Source organism: Sceloporus occidentalis, unplaced genomic scaffold (genome assembly GCF_023333645.1).
Source record: "Sceloporus occidentalis isolate IW3139 unplaced genomic scaffold, rSceOcc1.0.p SCAF_2, whole genome shotgun sequence".
Lineage (NCBI taxonomy): Eukaryota > Metazoa > Chordata > Lepidosauria > Squamata > Phrynosomatidae > Sceloporus > Sceloporus occidentalis.
Window position 1 is genome coordinate 73,374,787 of NW_028316982.1, and position 17,886 is coordinate 73,392,672.

At 44.7% G+C, this 17,886-nt stretch overlaps 2 protein-coding genes across 4 annotated transcripts in view; one reads left to right on the forward strand and one right to left on the reverse strand.

Moving 5' to 3' along the window:
- Positions 1-17,886, forward strand: part of ENO4 (enolase 4) — a 38,793-nt gene that overhangs the window by 12,761 nt on the left and 8,146 nt on the right. Inside the window, exons 5-10 of one of the 2 annotated variants that reach the window (XM_089510015.1) lie at positions 2,672-2,841; positions 3,479-3,610; positions 4,596-4,649; positions 7,740-7,811; positions 15,821-15,988; positions 16,268-16,393. In XM_089510015.1, the coding sequence (XP_089366141.1) occupies positions 2,672-2,841; positions 3,479-3,610; positions 4,596-4,649; positions 7,740-7,811; positions 15,821-15,988; positions 16,268-16,393 (722 nt within the window). The remainder of the gene's footprint in view (positions 1-2,671; positions 2,842-3,478; positions 3,611-4,595; positions 4,650-7,739; positions 7,812-15,820; positions 15,989-16,267; positions 16,394-17,886) is intronic. The other variant, XM_089510016.1, reaches the window with a different exon arrangement.
- SHTN1 (shootin 1) overlaps positions 15,208-17,886 on the reverse strand; it is a 160,833-nt gene continuing 158,154 nt past the window's right edge. The window contains exons 17-18 of one of the 2 annotated variants that reach the window (XR_016280057.1): positions 15,568-15,732; positions 15,208-15,234 (exon numbers count right to left, since the gene is read on the reverse strand). Coding sequence is in view for 1 of the 2 variants with exons in the window: in XM_089510014.1 (XP_089366140.1) it covers positions 15,645-15,732 (88 nt within the window). In the remaining variant the exon portion in view is untranslated. Of the gene's footprint in view, positions 15,235-15,562; positions 15,733-17,886 lie in introns of those variants that run through there. The other variant, XM_089510014.1, reaches the window with a different exon arrangement.

A 17,886-nucleotide genomic window follows, 5' to 3' on the forward strand; every position in this document is an offset into this window, starting at 1 on the left:
AGAAAGAGATCAGCGTTGTGTTCCAATGACTCTAAAGGCAGCTCCTTTGCACCTATGGAAACCCTTTTTCTATATACTGTTGCAACCATTAGGCTTCCTGGACACAGAATCCTGGAGATGCTGTCAAAGACGGGTAACAATGCACTATTTCAATCCAATTTCAGACATCAGTATTTACGAATATTTCACAATTAAGTATTTAGGATACTCATCCATCAACCCTTGATCATGGCTCTGTGTAATCCTATTGTTAGGTAACTGTCGTATAATGACAAGTTATCTTTTAATTGATACATTACTGCTGAGATGATGCATTATATTGGAATTATTGTATTTTATTGATTGTATTGTATGTTTTATTAGGTTGTAACCCCTGTAAGCAAATGACATTTATGTGTCCGCAAGATGGAGCTGTAGCGGAACCTATTATAGTTCCAGTGGCAGTTGACAGTTGACACTTGAATTATGGAATGTTGATGCTGTCAGTCCTTCAGAGAGAGAGAGAGACAGAGACAGAGAGACAGAGAGAGAGAGAGTGTGTGTTAGTAATGTCAGTTGGTGTTAGAGTTACTGCCTCTCTGTTTTTGTTGTTATGGTTGTTTGGTTGGCAAAGTAACTTATTTACTAAAGTAACTTATTTATTAATGCCCTCGTGTAGAGTGAAGGCTTGAAGTGCTTTTGTTGTTATTTCTCAAGCTGGGAGCTTAAGGCCGTTTGCAGTGGTGAAGGATTATTTTCCTTCTTGGCCTGAATACCTTTGCAGACATCTCTTCAGATTCCTTCTCTCTGGCGTCCTGTCGACGTGGTCCAACTCTGTAGGTGGTCGTGGTGGACACAGCGCGTCTTTCCACACCCTAACAACCCCACCTCGATCCGCAGGGAGAGGCGGGGAAATATAAATAAATGTATTATTATTATTATTATTATTATTATTATTATTATTAGTTAATATGAAATAAGCATATTTCTACTTTTCTTACCAAAAATATTCAGTTGTTAGTCTCTTAATGAGAGCCAGTGTGGTGTAGTGGTTTGAGTATTGTATTAGGACACTAGGAGACCAATTCCCCACTTGGCCATGGAAACCCACTGGGTGACCTTAGGCAAGTCACACCCTCTCAGTCTCAGAAAACCCCATTATAGATTCACCCAAGGGTCACGAGAAGTCAGAAATGACTTGAATGTACACAACAACAACACAATAGAGATTTTAAACGATGTAAAGATATTTTACATGGGATGTGGTGGTTCAATTGGTTAAGTTGCTGACTTTGTTGATGGCAAGATTGGCAGATGGCAGTTTGAGGCCCGGGTGCCACATGATGGGGTGAGTTCCCATCACTAGCCCCAGCTTCTGCCAGCCTAGCAGTTCAAAAGCATGCAGTGCAAGTAGCTAAATAGGTACCACTCCAGTGGGAAGGTAAACAGCATTCTGTGCGGTCATCCTGGCCACTTGATCACAGACTAGTCTCTGACAACTCTGGCTCTTCAGCTTAGTAACGGAGATGAGCACTGCTCCCTATGGTCAGACACGATTTGACAACCTTGTCAATGTGGAATACCTTTACATTTGCTTTTAAAGATATTTTATTGAACTGAGACATTATATTGCATCCTTCATAACATTCATGTAAAAGTCCTATAAAAGACTCCTTGAGATGATTTGTACCCTGAAATGATTTGTTGCTTCCTCAGTACAGTCACAAATACCTATGTATTTTGGCAGTAATCTTACTGTCATCCCTCTAAACCTAAACCAAAATTTCTTCAGGAATGATTGGTAGTTTTGTCATTGTGTGACAACTCACACTATCTCAGCCTTAGAGGAAGGCAAGGGCGAACCCTCTCTGAACAAATTCTGTCAAGAAAACCCTGTGTACAAAAGTACCATTAAGTGCTTAGATTAAAGGTCAGATTTTTTCAAAGGCGCTCAGCACCCAGAACTAGTGTCAGATTCTCAAAAGATGCCAGCTCCTATTTGGGAATCAGAGTAAACCATTTGATGATAAAGATTTGAGGACATAAATGTCACAGTGGGAGTTGATGGTTGCTAAGTTCTGTGCTACAAAAATCTAGGCATTATTAAGGTATCTAAGTGGGAGCTGAAAATTTTCAAAATGTACATTGGATTCTGAGTTTTGTGGATGTAAAAGTCTAGGTCTGAGGGTGTTGTAAGATTAAGGGCATAATGTCAAATATCAAGAAAGAAGAAAGGAGAGAAATAAAAATAGTTCTGGCCAAGACGAGAGCAATTAGTTGAAATATCAGATCATTACATCTTGGGACCAAGATGGTTAAAGTCTAATATATTAATGGTTGAAAGGTAGTTGAAGAAAGTGGCTAAATAGAATGGAATTTAACACAGAATTTGGATGCTAGTTCTCAAAACATTCATCTCTTTGGTAGTTTGTTTAACACAATAGAACTGCTGTAGCAAACAGAATCTGAATTTCTTCATTAATTTCCTTTGACTTAACAGTGTACAACTGGTGGGGAAGGTATGGGCAGTTCCCATAATCCCTCATCATTGGGTCTGCCAATTACAGTTAAACAACATCTGAAAGGGAAACAGATTCCTCTATCCTGTTAGAGATTATTCAGTTTACATTTTTCTGTGTTATTGATAATGTAAGCAGCAAAATATTGCAAACATTTTTTTTCTTCTTCTCAGGGAAGAAGGCTTCTGTGATGGAGAAACCAATCCAGCCAGCAGAACCCCCTGAACCAATAGTTAAGGGAAGCATGGCTGTTGGGTGTGTATCACTTGCTCTTGCAAAGACGGCAGCAATAATTCGTGAGATACCTTTATACCTGCATGTTGCTTTGCTGAAACCCAGTCAGGTACTTACCAGGATTTTGACTTTCTGCTCACATTTTCCCAGAACTGCTATTCAGGATGGGAATAATTGAAGTAATCAAGATGGATTTACACTCTAAGATTTGTGAAATCCTTTACTTAATATCTGTGGGAAGTGGGTGAGAACTATAGTCTAGTACTGAGGATGTTTGACCTAGTTGTGATTCTCTTCTTCTGAAATCCTTAGAACATCCTTAAGTTATAAGGATTCTGATTGATGTCCCTGTGACAAATCTTCAGTGCTGATGCACTGATTTGTCTTGTCTACTACTAGTATGGAAATGACTCCTTTGATGATGTAACAAGAATAAATAAGGAGTCCTTTCTTGTATTTCTTTCTATTCTCCTATAGGTAGCTGTTTCTATGCATACTTAGTTTATTAAGAGTATACTGATCCTTAGCAAATTGTGTGGAGCAATCAAGATTTGACTTGCTTGCCAGTCAGAGTTGCAAATGGGGCACAGTTCATTTACACATTTGATGCACCTACTTTCTTATTGAGATGGTGCACAACACAATTCAAAGTAATTCAACAAAGGACCAGTACAATCAGATGTGTAAAATGAGGCTTCTATTTGCAGTGAACACTAAATATACCATGTACCCTTTGTCTGTTTTAGGAGATGCCTAAAGAACTAGCTGTGCCATTACCAATGATAACAGTTTTGAGCTGTGGCAAATCATCGCCTGGAAAACTGAATTTGATGAAGGAAGTGATGCTTATACCTCCAGCCTGGCTAACAGTTAAACAAGTACTACATGCTTTCCCCCTCTTTGACCTTAATATACACAATATTGAAAAGCATTTGACAATATTATAATCATCCTGAAAGAAGTAAACATTCTTTATCTAGGTCATAATCATGTACCCAATTCTGTCAGCCTATTCTTGTTGGGCTATCAATAGATAGTGGTTGGCAGCTTTAAACATAACTGATTTTATCCCAAGGACAGCAGAGAAAATATCATGTGCATCAATATGTACAATAAATTGTTGTGTATTGAATGTACCTATCCTTGATTTGTTTGGCATTTGTATCTGAGAAGTTGCCAGTGTATTATGCCTTTTGTGAGTAGAGAAAACAAGGAAATGATGACTTCAGAAAGATTTACCAGAGTCTTGCATTGTACAGTGGACCCTTGTTATCCGCTGGGGTTTGGTTCCAGGAAGCCCCATGAATAACAAAATCCATGTCAATTCCCATTACATACAATGGCATAGCAAAATGGTGCCCCTTATATAAAATTGAAAAATCAAGGTTTGATATTTGAAATTTATACTTTTTAAAAAATATTTTCAAGCTGTGGATGCTTGAATCCATGTATAAAAAATCCATGTATAAGGAAGGCCAACTGTAGTGGGAATTTCATTTGCACAAAGTAGGAATACATCTTCAAAGGTAATATGTGTCATTCAGTAGAGACAGACTGAGAAAGAAGATATCTACAAATACAGTTATTTTAAGATTCACATGTGAAATTGGTTTTCATGGATTAATATATTCTTCTATAACCATTTTTAGATAATATTGTATTTTGTATTGTATTGTGGTTTTTATTCTTTGCTGTAATCCTGCCTCGATCTGCAGGGAGAGGCGGGAAATACAAATAAAATTATTATTATTATTATTATTATTATTATTATTAGTTTCTTTCAAAGATACAAATTTTTTAAATAGAAAATTACATCTAATAGAAACAAATACATGGTTTTGAGGACTATTATATATTTTTCAGGCTATGGAAAGATGTCTGGATATTCAGAAACAGCTGATGAAGATGATAGAACCTGTAAGTAAAGTGGTAACAGTGTTTATAAATTAAGTAATTGCTAATCCTCTGGAATGAATGCCATTGCTTATGTAGGTAAGTAAATAACTTAGCACTGCCTATTGAGATGTCAACAAGTTTAGGGGAAACCAAAAGTCTGCAGAAAAATACTTCAGGAAGAATTCTTCTTGTACCTGTAAAAAAACCCAACAACCTGTGAGCACTGGGATACAGAATGCTGGCTAGCTATGTGGAACACAAATAAGCTGAAACTAGATGGGGGGTGAAATGGAATGAAATAGTAGAAAGGTATGGATGATTGAGCAGGTTTGCTTCATTCTGCAACTTTTTAAAATTGTAGATCCCTACTGTTTAATGTGACAAACTTCAACCCATTAAAATAGCTGAATTGAATTCCTCTCTCTCCTGGAACCAAAGCTGACTAGCAAAAACAGAAGTGTTTTATGGCCTGATCCACAGCTGCCCCAACAGGAGTATCTCTGCTCTTAGGGATAAGGGAAAGAGAGGGATAGTACAGGGAGGATGAAAAAGCAGAATTCCATCCTGTTTTCATAATGCTGAAACACCCCGAAACACAAGAAATAGGTTGCTGAGAGGGCACTTGGGAAATGGGAATGTGTGATTGGATCAGTTTCACAACTAACAATGGAAGAATTGACTTTTTATGGCAGCACTACAGCACTGCACTGTTCTTTTTGTTAATTACACCTTTTCAACAATTCAGCATTCGGCTTCAATGACTATTGTTTAAATTATTCCAGTGATAAAGGGCACATCTGATCAGGGGTGTAGCTGTGAGCATATCTTTCCTCAAATAAGAATTCTGCCCCCTCAATGAAATTTTCCCAGATTTCTAGCATTGCAGTAACTTAAAACTTCAGTTGAGCACATAAAAATACAGACCCGGCCTGGGGCCGATTTAAGGGCTCGAGAGAACAGAGCGTCCCCACACTCCCAAGCCCTACCGCGCTCTCCTGGTGCCATATTGGCATGTGTGTGCTGATGATGTGCATTGTGTGCTGTGTCCAAATGGCACGGTGCACAACAGATGTCACTGCGCCGCTCCAGGGCACTAATGGCGCCTTGGCAGTGGCAGAAAAAGGAGCTGCATTTTGCAGCTCCTTTTTCTGAGTGCATTGTTGCTGCTATATGTGGTCGCCACGACAATGATGTGGGGGATAAAGGGGTGGCCCCACAGTTAATGCATCCAGAGTAATAGGGCAGGCAAAGGTACCAAGAGGATGCAAACACCACAAATAGAAGAGGCCTAAGTGTGAATGATTTTCAATGTCTCACTCTTGGTGATGCTAGAAATTATTATTATCATTATAATATTTATTTATATTCCACTTTCCCCCAAAAAAATTGGAACACAAAGTGGCTTAACAAATTAAAAAAACAAGACAGTTACATTAAAAACATACAAAATGTGGAAATATAGAAATGTGGCAATTAAAGGAAAATTTCATTTGGGGAGCAGAATTCCTATTTGGGAGACAATGCTTTTGGTTTGCACTCCCCATATCTATACCCCAGTATCTGATCCTTTGTGGAAACACCATCACTCCTGCACTGCTTCCAGAAATCCTGTTGCTTTGTGTGCAGAAATAAAACAGAAGAGAGAGTGTAAAGGAGGGAGGCAGCCATTGCTGCCTCATACATGATATCAGATATCCTGGGAATGCAGTTATGTTAGAGGTTAAGAAACCACATGGCACAAATGACATCATAGTTTGCTTTATTTTAATTGTCAAAGAGGAATGAAGAAATAATGGTTGAGGTCATAGAATTATGTTGAAGAAACCAGGACAAGGTGTGTGCTGTTTGACTCTCCAGGAAGACACACACAATAAGGGGCTCATTCACACTCACCTTTTTGTACTATTGAGAAGTGGATCTCCACTGTGATGTCATCCCAAATCGGTGTTCACATGTTTAGTGCAACTGAATCTCTCCAACCCAGTCTGGCATTCACACTGGCTGCACCTCATGTCCAGGAATGGATCCAAGCAATCTGGAGCAATTCAGTATTGCGTTGCCATTGCCAAAGATGTGAATTGCTCTGGACTCCCAAAAAAGGCATGGGTAAAGTTGCTTTTTCGTTGCCCCCCCCCCCCCCCCCCGTGCACACCATGCTGGGTGCCTTCAGGCCACAGTGTGAATGACCCTGGAATAACGCAGTTTCCACACTCGGTATTTCATAGTGTGAATGATCCCGTCGTTTATATAACCAGCCTCTTGAGGTGTGACAACTCACATCCCACCCACTCCAAAATGCTCCTAGTGTCAGGTATTTTGGATAAAGGAGACTCAGCCTGTATTAAGGTGTTGGGTTTTCTTAGAGTTCTTTCCATATGGCTTAAAACAGTATTACAGTTCCTGGGTGTATCTGTACTACATTCCCACATATGTCTTGATTTGGTTCCTGCACCGATTCCTGAAACCAGTTCAGCAAACAGTGTGGTTCCCCTATGTTTGTGCTGGTTTCAAGAATCGGTGCAGGAAGCAACAGCTGCGGCTTCCCCACCATGTCTCCCTCCGTCCTTCCTGGCCATACTGGGGGTGGAGGAGGGGCCGGGGCAGAAGGAGAGAAGCAGGCCAGGAGGTAGGACAGAGGACTGAGGACAGAGAATGGAGGTATGGCTGGGAAAGGTGCCATTCGATTAGATTCCACTTGGTTCCCACTGGGGCTGAATCGATTTATTTCCAAATAAATTGATTCAGCGCCTTTTTGACGTGGTTTAAATGGGTAAAAATGGGTAAAAACCATGCCCCCCTCTTTCCAAATCGCTTCAAGGATTCAAATTAAGTGGGAACCATGCTGGTTTAAACTGGATCGAGATCTGGTTTAAACCGTAGTGGGAACAACCCCCTAGTGTTAAGTTGGATATCTCTTGTTAGTTGACAATAAAAAAATGTATTATGGTTTGAAATATGGTTTTCTGATTACTGTTTGCATTAATTTTGCCTGTGTATTCATTCCTTAATGTTACTTTGCATAACATTCTCAAGGTTGTTAAGAAAAAGTATAGCTAACATTTTGTTAATACTTGTTTGAATACTTACGTGTTTTTAAACAATTTCTAAAAGCCAGTACAACAGCCTATCTCCATGGGAGAGAGTAAAAAGTCTGCTTCACGCGATGCTGGAAAAAAAGCTCCGGTAAGGAGAAAAACAATGCAGTCTTGATCTTAAAAGTGGGTTATTGCACAGCATAATTATTAGACTCATAAGATGACAGTATAACAGGCCATCATGAATTAACCAAAAAATACCACTGATTCACTGGAATGTGATTTTTAGTTATACACCAAAGGAGAACATGTATTGCCTTTGTACCTTAGAGAAGAGTACAATTATTGCTTCTTATAATTGTTTTATAACAGAATAAAATACTCAAAGGCTAGTAATAGAATACATTTAGCAAAAATGTAACACCGAATCCCTTCTAAGGAAATAAAATTAGACAATTTAGAAAGTTTAATGAATTGTTCCTGGTCCATAAAATTTCAGGTAAATGTCCCTCAAATTGTCCTGTCAAGAGAATATTGTGAGCTAGTATATTCCCAGATTTTATCCCTTCAAACTGCAGTTCATGTCATTGCCACTGAAATGGGAAAGGAAGTTGGGAAGGAGGTTAAGATGTACTCTGTCTCTTAAATCTGTAACATCTAATAAAATTATTCCCATGAAGATTAGTTCATAGATATCACAAATCATGCTGGTTTGGTCTCTAGTTTCTCTTGGTTAGTTGTACATCATTGTGTAGCATACTATTTGCAATTCTAAGGGTTCTAGAAGCTCAATATATTATTTATTGAGAGTTGGCTTTTGCCCTTCTGAGGGCATGTGTGAAGAAAACATGAGTTATGTTAGTTGGATAGTGAGGAGGAGATGCTGCCCTAGATTAACACAGAAGAGTTCATACGTGACAGTTTTTAGGTCATAGTTTGAATGCAGTTGGAATGTGTAAGTTTATACTTGTGATGTTTTATCTGCAGTATTTTTGTTGTTATACTTTTGAACTGAAAATCTTGGTACTGGATGAGAGAAACCTAAATAAATACAGTGTAAAGAAGTGTGTTTTGATATAGAACACAGTTGCATGATCTGTGCTTACGTAGTGCTTACTCAGTAGAAATGATGGATGAAACAAGAGGTGCTCCCAAATAAACAACTCCTAGTTCTGCAACACAAAACACAGTGTGAACCTAGTCCATCTTTCCCTCCTTAAATTGATTTGTTGTGTTTAAGAAAAAGATGGAAGAAGCTATAGGAATCAAAACGTAAGAGGGTTTAAGTATCAAGATAGCTTCAGTTATCTATAATCTAGCTAATGTTAAACTCTCTTTAAATCCTAAAAAAATAAGTTCTAAGTTAGATCTTGTCCACTGAATCAATTATACTTTGTTTTGACTGGATTATGTCCATTATTTCTTCTTCGTGGTCTCAGCGAATCATACAAATGGGTTTCACTGCACCTGCGCAGTGCTGTTCGGAAACTTCTGGAATCACTGGGCAAAGTTTACTTTGCAACATATAGAAACTTTTTGGCGGTAACTCCGCCCACCCATTATAAGGCCCCTGCCTTCCCGCTCTTTCCCTAGTTCCTTTTTTCCGCCGCGCTAGCTGCTTCAGGGAACTTCGCTTGCTCTTTAGCTTGATCAGAATCACTGTGTTTTTGACCATTCGTTGTCTCCCGCCCCTGATAACTTCGGACTCTCGGCTTGTTGACCTCGATTTTGGACTTTCCTTCCGCTTTTGTTTCTTCGGAAGAAGGTCTCCATCACCTTTCAAAGTGTGACGTTGCGGAGACAAGTTGCATCCGGGAAAGGACCACGATCTGAAGACTTGTCCACTCTGCAAGCCCCTCTCTTCCCACGGAAGAATTGTGAGTCCTGGCTGACTTCAGCCATCGACCAGGGCAAGACCCATGAGGGGGGGCCCCTCCCTTCATCGTTGGCTCCCTCGGCTACGCCGCCTGCTTCTTCTTCCCGGGCCAGCGTGTCCAGCGTGGTGTCTGCCCACCAGTGGCTGAATCGTCCACCACCGCTGGTGTGGCCTGTGGTTCATTCACACCCAGTGCCACCAAAAAACCCTCCGAACGCCCCCACAAAACGTCGGAGACTGAAGGTTTCGAGCCCAGGACGGAGTCCGGGAGGAGGGCGTCCCTGGAGGGCTCGCGCTCGAAGGATCGAGCGGATGTGGCCCATGGTTCATTCAAACCCAGTGCCACCAACAAACCGTCCAAGCGCCCCCACATAACGTCGGGGACTGAGGGTTCCGAGCCCAGGATGGAGTCCGGGAGAAAGGCGTCCCCGGAGGGCTCGCGCTCGAAGGATCGAGCGGATGTGGCCCATGGTTCATTCAAACCCAGCGCCGCCAACAGACCCTCCAAGCGCCCCCACATAACGTCAGGGACTGAGGGTTCCGAGCCCAAGGCCATGTCCGGGAGGAAGGCATCCCCGGAGAGTTCGTGCTCAAAGGAACGAGCGGATGCGGAGGCCCTGGCCGTGCCGGTCCCATCCTCCAAGGCGTTGTTGAAGGCATCGTCGAAGTCGTCCCGACACGCCTCCAAGCTGCTCAAGACGGGGGCACCCTGGGTGCCATCAATGAACGCCGCACCGGAGGACGAGGGCAAGGCGACCAAGCCTCAGCCTTCAGGGAGCATTGTCCTGTCAGACCTGCCGGGCAATCCCTTCCCCCCTCCCCAAGGATCGGGGCGAGACACCGGGATCCTCTAAGAAGAGGCACTCCAAAGGGGCTTTGGACGACTCCACGCCGGTACCAGGTGAGTCGGTGGCATCCTCCGAGGGCGAGGAGCGCGCTTGGCACAAAACGCGCTCTCCATCCAAAAGGGCTCCGACTCCGGTTTCTTCTCACCCAAAAGAGTCGTCAGCATCGTATGCGGTTTCCACGCTCGGCAACCCGCTGCCTTCGACTGTGGAATTTGTCCGCGTCAATGCGGAGACGGCCAGACCTCCACGGAGGGAGTCCTTCCCTCTGACCCTTCACTCAGGCGAGGATGAACCGTCTGATGAGGATCTTTCAGAAAATTCATGAGGCTGAATCTCCGTCTTATGGCCCCTGAGAGAGACAAGCCCCCGGTGTCGCATGCGAGGGCTTCAACATTCGAGTTGTAGCGGCCCGCTGTGGAATCGTCAGCTTTTCAGCTTCCGACGCGTCCCCCACGTGAATCCGGGTGCCAGATCTCCCACTGGCATCAGACACCGTCTCTGAGCCAGAAATCTTGTCATCTTCGGAGGACCCATCAGACGATGAGGCCTCCATCCAGGCTTCTCCTCAGAGGTTGCACCACCCCGAGCCTTCTTCTCCCACCGATGATGGCCGATCTTTCAACGAGCACATCATCAAGATGTCAAGGTCCCTGGACACGACCCAGTCGAACACAGGGTGCACGGCCGTGTACCGTCCCTGCCATCCATCCCACTGTGGCCGTCCCTGGAGATCTTCGTCAGGCGGCCCTGAGAGGTGCCGGCCTCCTTGGTGAGATAGTCCTGCAGGATCGAATCCCTGTACCAGATCTCTCCATCCAGCGGTTTCTGGTTGACCGGCCACCCCAAACAAAATTCGGCAATAGTCGAAGGGACACAGCAGACCTTCATCCCCAAACAGACGACGCCTCCGGCAACGCCTACATGGGGGCTTACATCCAGACCTTGATGGAGGGGATTTTGCCATTCATCCCTGTCGTCCCGAATGATGTCTAGAGGCGCCTGATGGAGATCAGAGATGAGGCCCACTCCATCGGGAGCTAGCTCATCACTGCCTCCACAAATGTGGCTGACTGCGCTGGACGGGCCATGGCGGCATCGATGGCTCTGCGCCGACATGCATGGCTGCGATGATCTGACCTGAACACCAACGTCAGGACAGCTATTGAGGACATGCCACTTGACGGCTCTGGTCTCTGTCACGCCGAGACCGACGAGTGCCTGAACCGCAATTTCGGGATGAAGGCGGCGGCCAAGAACCACGGGATGTCGTCGGCCTCCATCTCGCCCGGCTGGAAGTGACAGCGACCGTGGCACCCCAAAGTCAGTCGCAACAGTCTTTTCAGCAAGATCGACAGTCTCAGCACCAGGACTCCCAGAGGTGGCGTTACCGCTCTCAGTCTTCCTCCTCCTCTGGCCGTCACAACACACACACACCCCGGTATCGGAAGTCCCGCCGTCAGGATACCGACCAGGGGAAGAAGAGAACCCGAGGGGTTCCTCCGTGCTTCATCTCTCTCTCCTCCGGTTCTTGGACATCTTGAGGCTTTCCCACTATCGCCGGTTCCGGATGGTAACCTTGGCCTCTATTCTGCCTCTACTCCACCAGGGCCGGTGGTTCGTGATGTTCGACCTGGGGGAAGCCCACTTCCACATCGGAGATCGAGAGTCCCACCGGAGATCCCTCGCCTCCGCCGTCGGCTTCACCGCATACCACTGCAACGTTCTTCCCTTCAGCCTAGCCACGGCCCCGAGGGCCCTCACGAAATGCAGGGCTCCAGTGGCGGTATACCTCCATCAGAGGGGTTACAGAGTCTTCCATACCTCGGCGACTGTTGTTGCCACTGACTCACAGCGGGAGTACCAGGAGACAGTCTCATTCGCCTTGCACCCTGGGCGCCCCTCGGCCTGATTGCCTCCGAGGAAAAGCTGCTGCACACCAGCCAGGCAGGCTAAGTTCATCGGGGTCATCCCTGACTCCGAAGGATGCTCCGCCTTTCTCCCTCCGGACCCTTTTCAGGCGTTGGCAGCTTCACTAAAGCCTTGCATCTTCCACAGAGAGGTGAGACGTCCAGGTAGCCCTAGGCCACATGGCGTTGACAACGTTCGTGACGCTGTGGGCGAGGCTTCGCCTCCGACCCCTTCAGGCCTGTTTCCTCTCGGTCCCCTCAGTCTTCAGACTGATGGAGGACTCCCCGACCAGGTATCTCACGGTACTGAGGCCAATGGCCGCTTCTCTGAGATGGTGGTTGGCTTGCTTCAGCGTCTCCATCAGAATGCCCTTCCATCAACCCCAGCCTCAACTGACTTTGACAACAGATGTTTCCCTAGAAGGCTGGGGCGCCCACCTGCTCGACCTCGTTGTCAAGGACAAGTGGTCCGCCCGGGACAAACGTTTCCACATCAGCACGTTGGAGATGCTGGAAGCCGACAAGGCGTTGAGGGCATTCAAATCCGCTGTTGCGGACAAGGTGGTCCTCCTGAGAACAGACGGCACCACTGTGATGTATTACATCAACAAGCAGGGAGACTCCAGTTCCAGGACCCTGCTCGAGTTCATTCTGCGCGTCTGGAGCTGGTTCTTCCAGAGACAGACGCTCCTCTACGCAATTCACTTGCCAGGAGAGAACAACGACCTGGCAGATTGCCTAAGTAGATCTCCTCCGGTGCCACGAGTAGAGGCTCCATCCGGAGATGGTCAGCGACCTGTTTGACCGGTGGGGGACCCCCCAAGTCGATCTCTTCGCGACCGAATGGAACAGCCACTGTCCCCAGTTCTGCTCCGGGAGGCGAATGGACGGATCCCTCGGAGACGCATTCGCCTTCCTTTGGATGGGAGAGCTGCTCTACGCCTTTCCTCCCTTCCCTCTCATCATCAGGGTTGTGTCCAAGATCACAACGGACCAATCGGATGTGATCCTGATCGCTCCGTGGTACCGTGGCAGCCCTGGTTCGCGTCTCTTCTCCACCTCCAAGAGATGCTCTCTCCGCCTCGACTTCCGTCCGGACCTGCTGTCGATCCGGGACGGCCGGATCCTCCACCCGGACATCGAGAGCCTGCCGCTGGTGGCCTGGAAAATCCAGCCCTAGCCTCACTGCCTGATGCGGTGAGGACGGTGACCCTGCCTATGCAGAAACCATCCACCCAGCGGTCCTATGCCATTAAGTGGAGGAGGCTTAGCCCCTTCCTTGTAGAGGTTCTTAGGAGATGTGCCAACCTGCACCCCCTTGGGTCGGTACTGGTACCAGCTTGAAGCCTGGAGGTGGTGCTGTCCGCTCTTCAATCCAAGCCTTTCAACCGATGGCCACGACGGACTTGAGATTGTTGACTTGGAAGACTGCCTTCCTTGGGGTCATCACCTCCGCCCGCTGTGCAGGTGACCTCTGTGCCTTGCGGAGGGACCAGCCCTTCCTTAGGTTCACAAGGAGTAGGTAGTCCTCCGGTCAGACATTACTTTCTTGCCCAAAGTACTGTCTGCTTCCCACATGGGCCAGGACATTGTGTTGCCATGGGCCAGGACATTGTGTTGCCTACTCCGGCGTCCAGCCCGACTTTGGACGCAGAGCGAGGCCTGCACTCGCTTGATGCCAGGAGGGCGCTGGTTTTTCACTTGGACGTAACCGCTGCCTCCAGTCAGTCCGAGAGACCCTCTCTGTGCTACTCGGAACCAATGAAGAGGTTGCCTGTGTCCGCGCAGAGTTTTTTTCCAATGGGTGGCTGGTACCATCCACCTTTGCTATTAACTGTCGGGTAACCTCTCCCTGGCAGGGCTCGGTCCCACTCCACAAGGACAGTGTCACAATCCTCAGCATCCCTGTCGGGGATTGCCTTAGAGGATGTCTGCAAGACTGCTGTCTGGTCCCAGCCTCTGACTTTCATAAGGCATTACAGGCTGGATACCAGGGCCATCCTAGACGCAGCTTTCGGGAGGGCTGTGTTGGTCTCAGGGTTGCATTGGTTGCACCACTGATGATGTTTGTTTACAAGGTTATGTAAATTATGCCACTGTTTTTACATTCCTGTTGAATGTTGGTTTGCACAAATTGCCATGGGATTGGTCTTGCATGACCTTACGTTCCCTTCTCAGGTTCTGCAATGTTATTGCTGTGTTGAGGTGGTTGTGCACAGACTGACTCTTTTATGGTTCAAGGTTTTTATTGTGTCAGTAATATACCTTGGTTGCCATAGCTTTGGTTTCAGGACACTCCCTCCGCCGCATACCTAAGCTTGTCAGTCTAAACCCATTTGTATGATTCGCAGAGACCACGAAGAAGAAGGACAGGTTGCTTACCTATAACAGTATTTCTTCGAGTGGTCATCTCCGAATACATACAAATCCCACCCGTCCATCCCCTCAGTGTCCTGCTCTGATTGGCTCTTTCCATCGCCTGCTTGGCGGAAAAATTGCAGAACTGGGGAAAGAGCGGGAAGGCAGGGGCCTTATAACGGGTGGGCGGAGTTACCGCCAAAAAGTTTCTATATGTTGCAAAGTAAACTTTGCCCAGTGATTCCAGAAGTTTCTGAACAGCACTGCGCAGGCACAGTGAAACCTATTTGTATGTATTCGCAGATGACCACTCGAAGAAATACTGTTACAGGTAAGCAACCTGTCCTTTTGTTTTATACTGCATTAAAGATAATAGTAATGTTTGATTACCTGGAAGCAGTGTGATGGCTTCATTTTTTTCCTGTCAGTTGTCTAAAAACTTCAATATATTTTCATGTTCTTTTTTCAAATTGCTCTGACCATAAAATGGCTGGACAGTAATTCAAACTGGAGAAGACATGAGACAGTATCTTTGCAGATGGCATATTCAAGGCTCATGTAGTAATTGTTGCCTTCCCATCCCTAGCAAAGAATCTGATGAACCAACCTGTTTCAAGAACCTGATAGGCTTCATGTAAGCTGGAGTGAGACTCACACATATCTCCTGAAGTTGTTGAACATCAGCTGTATGTACCATTGGTTATGCAGAAAAACAAAATCTAAAGACCCACATGATCCCCACCACTAATGTGTAGGCACTAAATCTACCCAGTTCAAAGCCAGAAAAAGCAGTTTTACCATAAACTGTCCAACAAATATATATATAGACAAAGAGCAAGCTATAGTACCTGCACAGTCTTTGATGTACAGTTCTACTCCCATATTCATGTGATTGGTATCTGTGGTTTCACTTACCTACATCAGGAAAAAGGTTTCTCTGGCATCTGGAGGTTGTCCATTGTGACTCTATGGTTAGCCTCTGCCATTCCCTGTTAACCGTGTTTTTGATTATCTCCAGTAACCATGAGAATAGAACTCCAACAGATATGGAGGTGGGCCTGCACCAATGACTCTATTTGCCTGTAGAGAAGAAAGTGTTTCATTGAGGCATGTATTTGTATGTGTATATATATAAATTAATGTCAATGTTATTGTTTGTTTTTTGCAGCCTCCTTTTCTTAAAAAAATATCTCACTTAGGCTGCCTTGTAATTGGGAGTGAAAGTCTAGAACATCCTCTGACCTTGATCCAATTGGCTTGTGCAAATCTGTCCTTGCAATTAGGCATTGATATGTACTTGGGGCTAAACTGTGCTGCACATGAACTAATGGACTATGTAAGCTTTATTTTCATTACCTTAATTTTGAATATTCTTTGTCCTTATCAGTGGTTTGTCCTCTCACCCCTATGGTTGTATTACATGTTAAGAGGATATTACTTTAAAGGGAAGGAAGCTCATGAGGATGGGGGGAGGTTTCATTTTCAAACAAGGCTAGTGACCACTTTTGTGGCCTCTCAGTGTGTCTAATTCTTTACTTGAATCCTGCCCTTACTTATGAAAAAGATACGTTGGTAGCTTCACATTGATCTAACTTATCAATATGTTAAATTTTAGAGTAAGGGAAAATATGAAATACTGCTTGGAACACACAAGACCGCTGATGAAATGGTTGACGTATACCTAGAACTGACTAATAAATTCCCTTCTATCATCACATTTATAGATCCACTGAGGAAAGAGGTAGGAGCTGTTTTTTATCAGGAAAAAAATAGTTGTTGTTTTTTTAAAGAGATTTTCAAATGAGCAAGGCATGACACTTTGGAAGTTCTGCATTTTAAAGAATGAGTCATAATCAAAATCACATTGAAGTACATCCTTCAGCAATGTATCCCTGACCCAATTAAATGCTATAAATGTACAAGTATCTCTCAGTTAACAAAGTAGATGTGTTTCCTGGGCTTTAACAGAAAACTTGGCACCAGAGGCAGAAATAGCAAGGAAAGAATAGGGATGGCTTTCTGTGCCACAAAAAAAGAAGAGTAGTTCAGCATGTTTCAGGCTCAAAATGCACGGGCTAAATAAGGAGGCTTCCAACCACTTTGGAGGCATATATGACACATGCCCCGAAAGCGGCCAGAAGCCACTCTGGGGGCCCTGCTAACAGGCAGAAAGCTGGCACTCCTATCAACAGCCTGTCTGGGACTGCAGCAGCAGCCCACTTTAGAAGAAGGCCATGCAGTTGCCACGGTTCTAGTGTGATTGGGGCTGGAATGGTTGGAAGCCACTCCTTCTGGGCCATCTGCTTAGGCCCTCAATTAACTTTTTATCTAAAACTAGCAATATGCTAATATGAAAATAAACAAATATCAGTAGGTTAGGTAAGTCTTGAATCACAGACCACTTGAAAACGTCTTCCAGAGTTCATTCAGGAATTATTTTCTTTCATTAGCCTCCACTTTTCTAATGTTCTCTGTACTGATGACCAAAATTACATATTTATGCTTCTTTAACATGCAGGGGGTGAAATGAAGGCTATGTGCTTCCCCATTTTCTCACTGTATTGCTGTTCATACATGCTGTGTAAGGGATTCTGGAGGCAGCTGCTGTTTACATTGCCAGTTGTAGCCACTCATGGATGCAGTAGGAATAACTAGAGCAGAATCCCATTATTTTACAGCATATGGGCATGTAAATACTTATATAACCCCTTTTTGCTAATGGGTTTGTTAACTGAGGTATACTTGATTAACTAACTATTGTAGTTTCCAATAATTTCAGTGGGTATGGCTCATTTTAGCAGATTAAGGTCCTATTTAATTGAGATCTGCTTGCGTGATATTGAAATCTCACTTTTAGAGAGAAAGTGGGGGGGGGGGGAGAAAGAGAGAGAATCAGAATGAACTGTAGCTTATAAGAAATTATTAATTTATTAAATAAGACCTGTCATAAAAAGTATATCTCTACAGATTTTTTTTTTTTTGGGGGGGTGCTCATCTTGCTGCTTTTTTTAAATGTCTTGCTTTGTTTGATGATTTGATGTCCTTTTAAGCTTATTTATTATTGTCTAACTGACTAAATGAGTAAGGAGAGTGTTTAACGTCTCTTTAGAACAAGGCAGAATCCCAACATTCCTTTAAAAAAACCTTCCTTCGATGCTATTATAGACCAGTCTCCTACATCCCTTTCTTTGGCAACATACCAGAGCTTGTGGTAGGTTCCCAGTTCCAGATTTC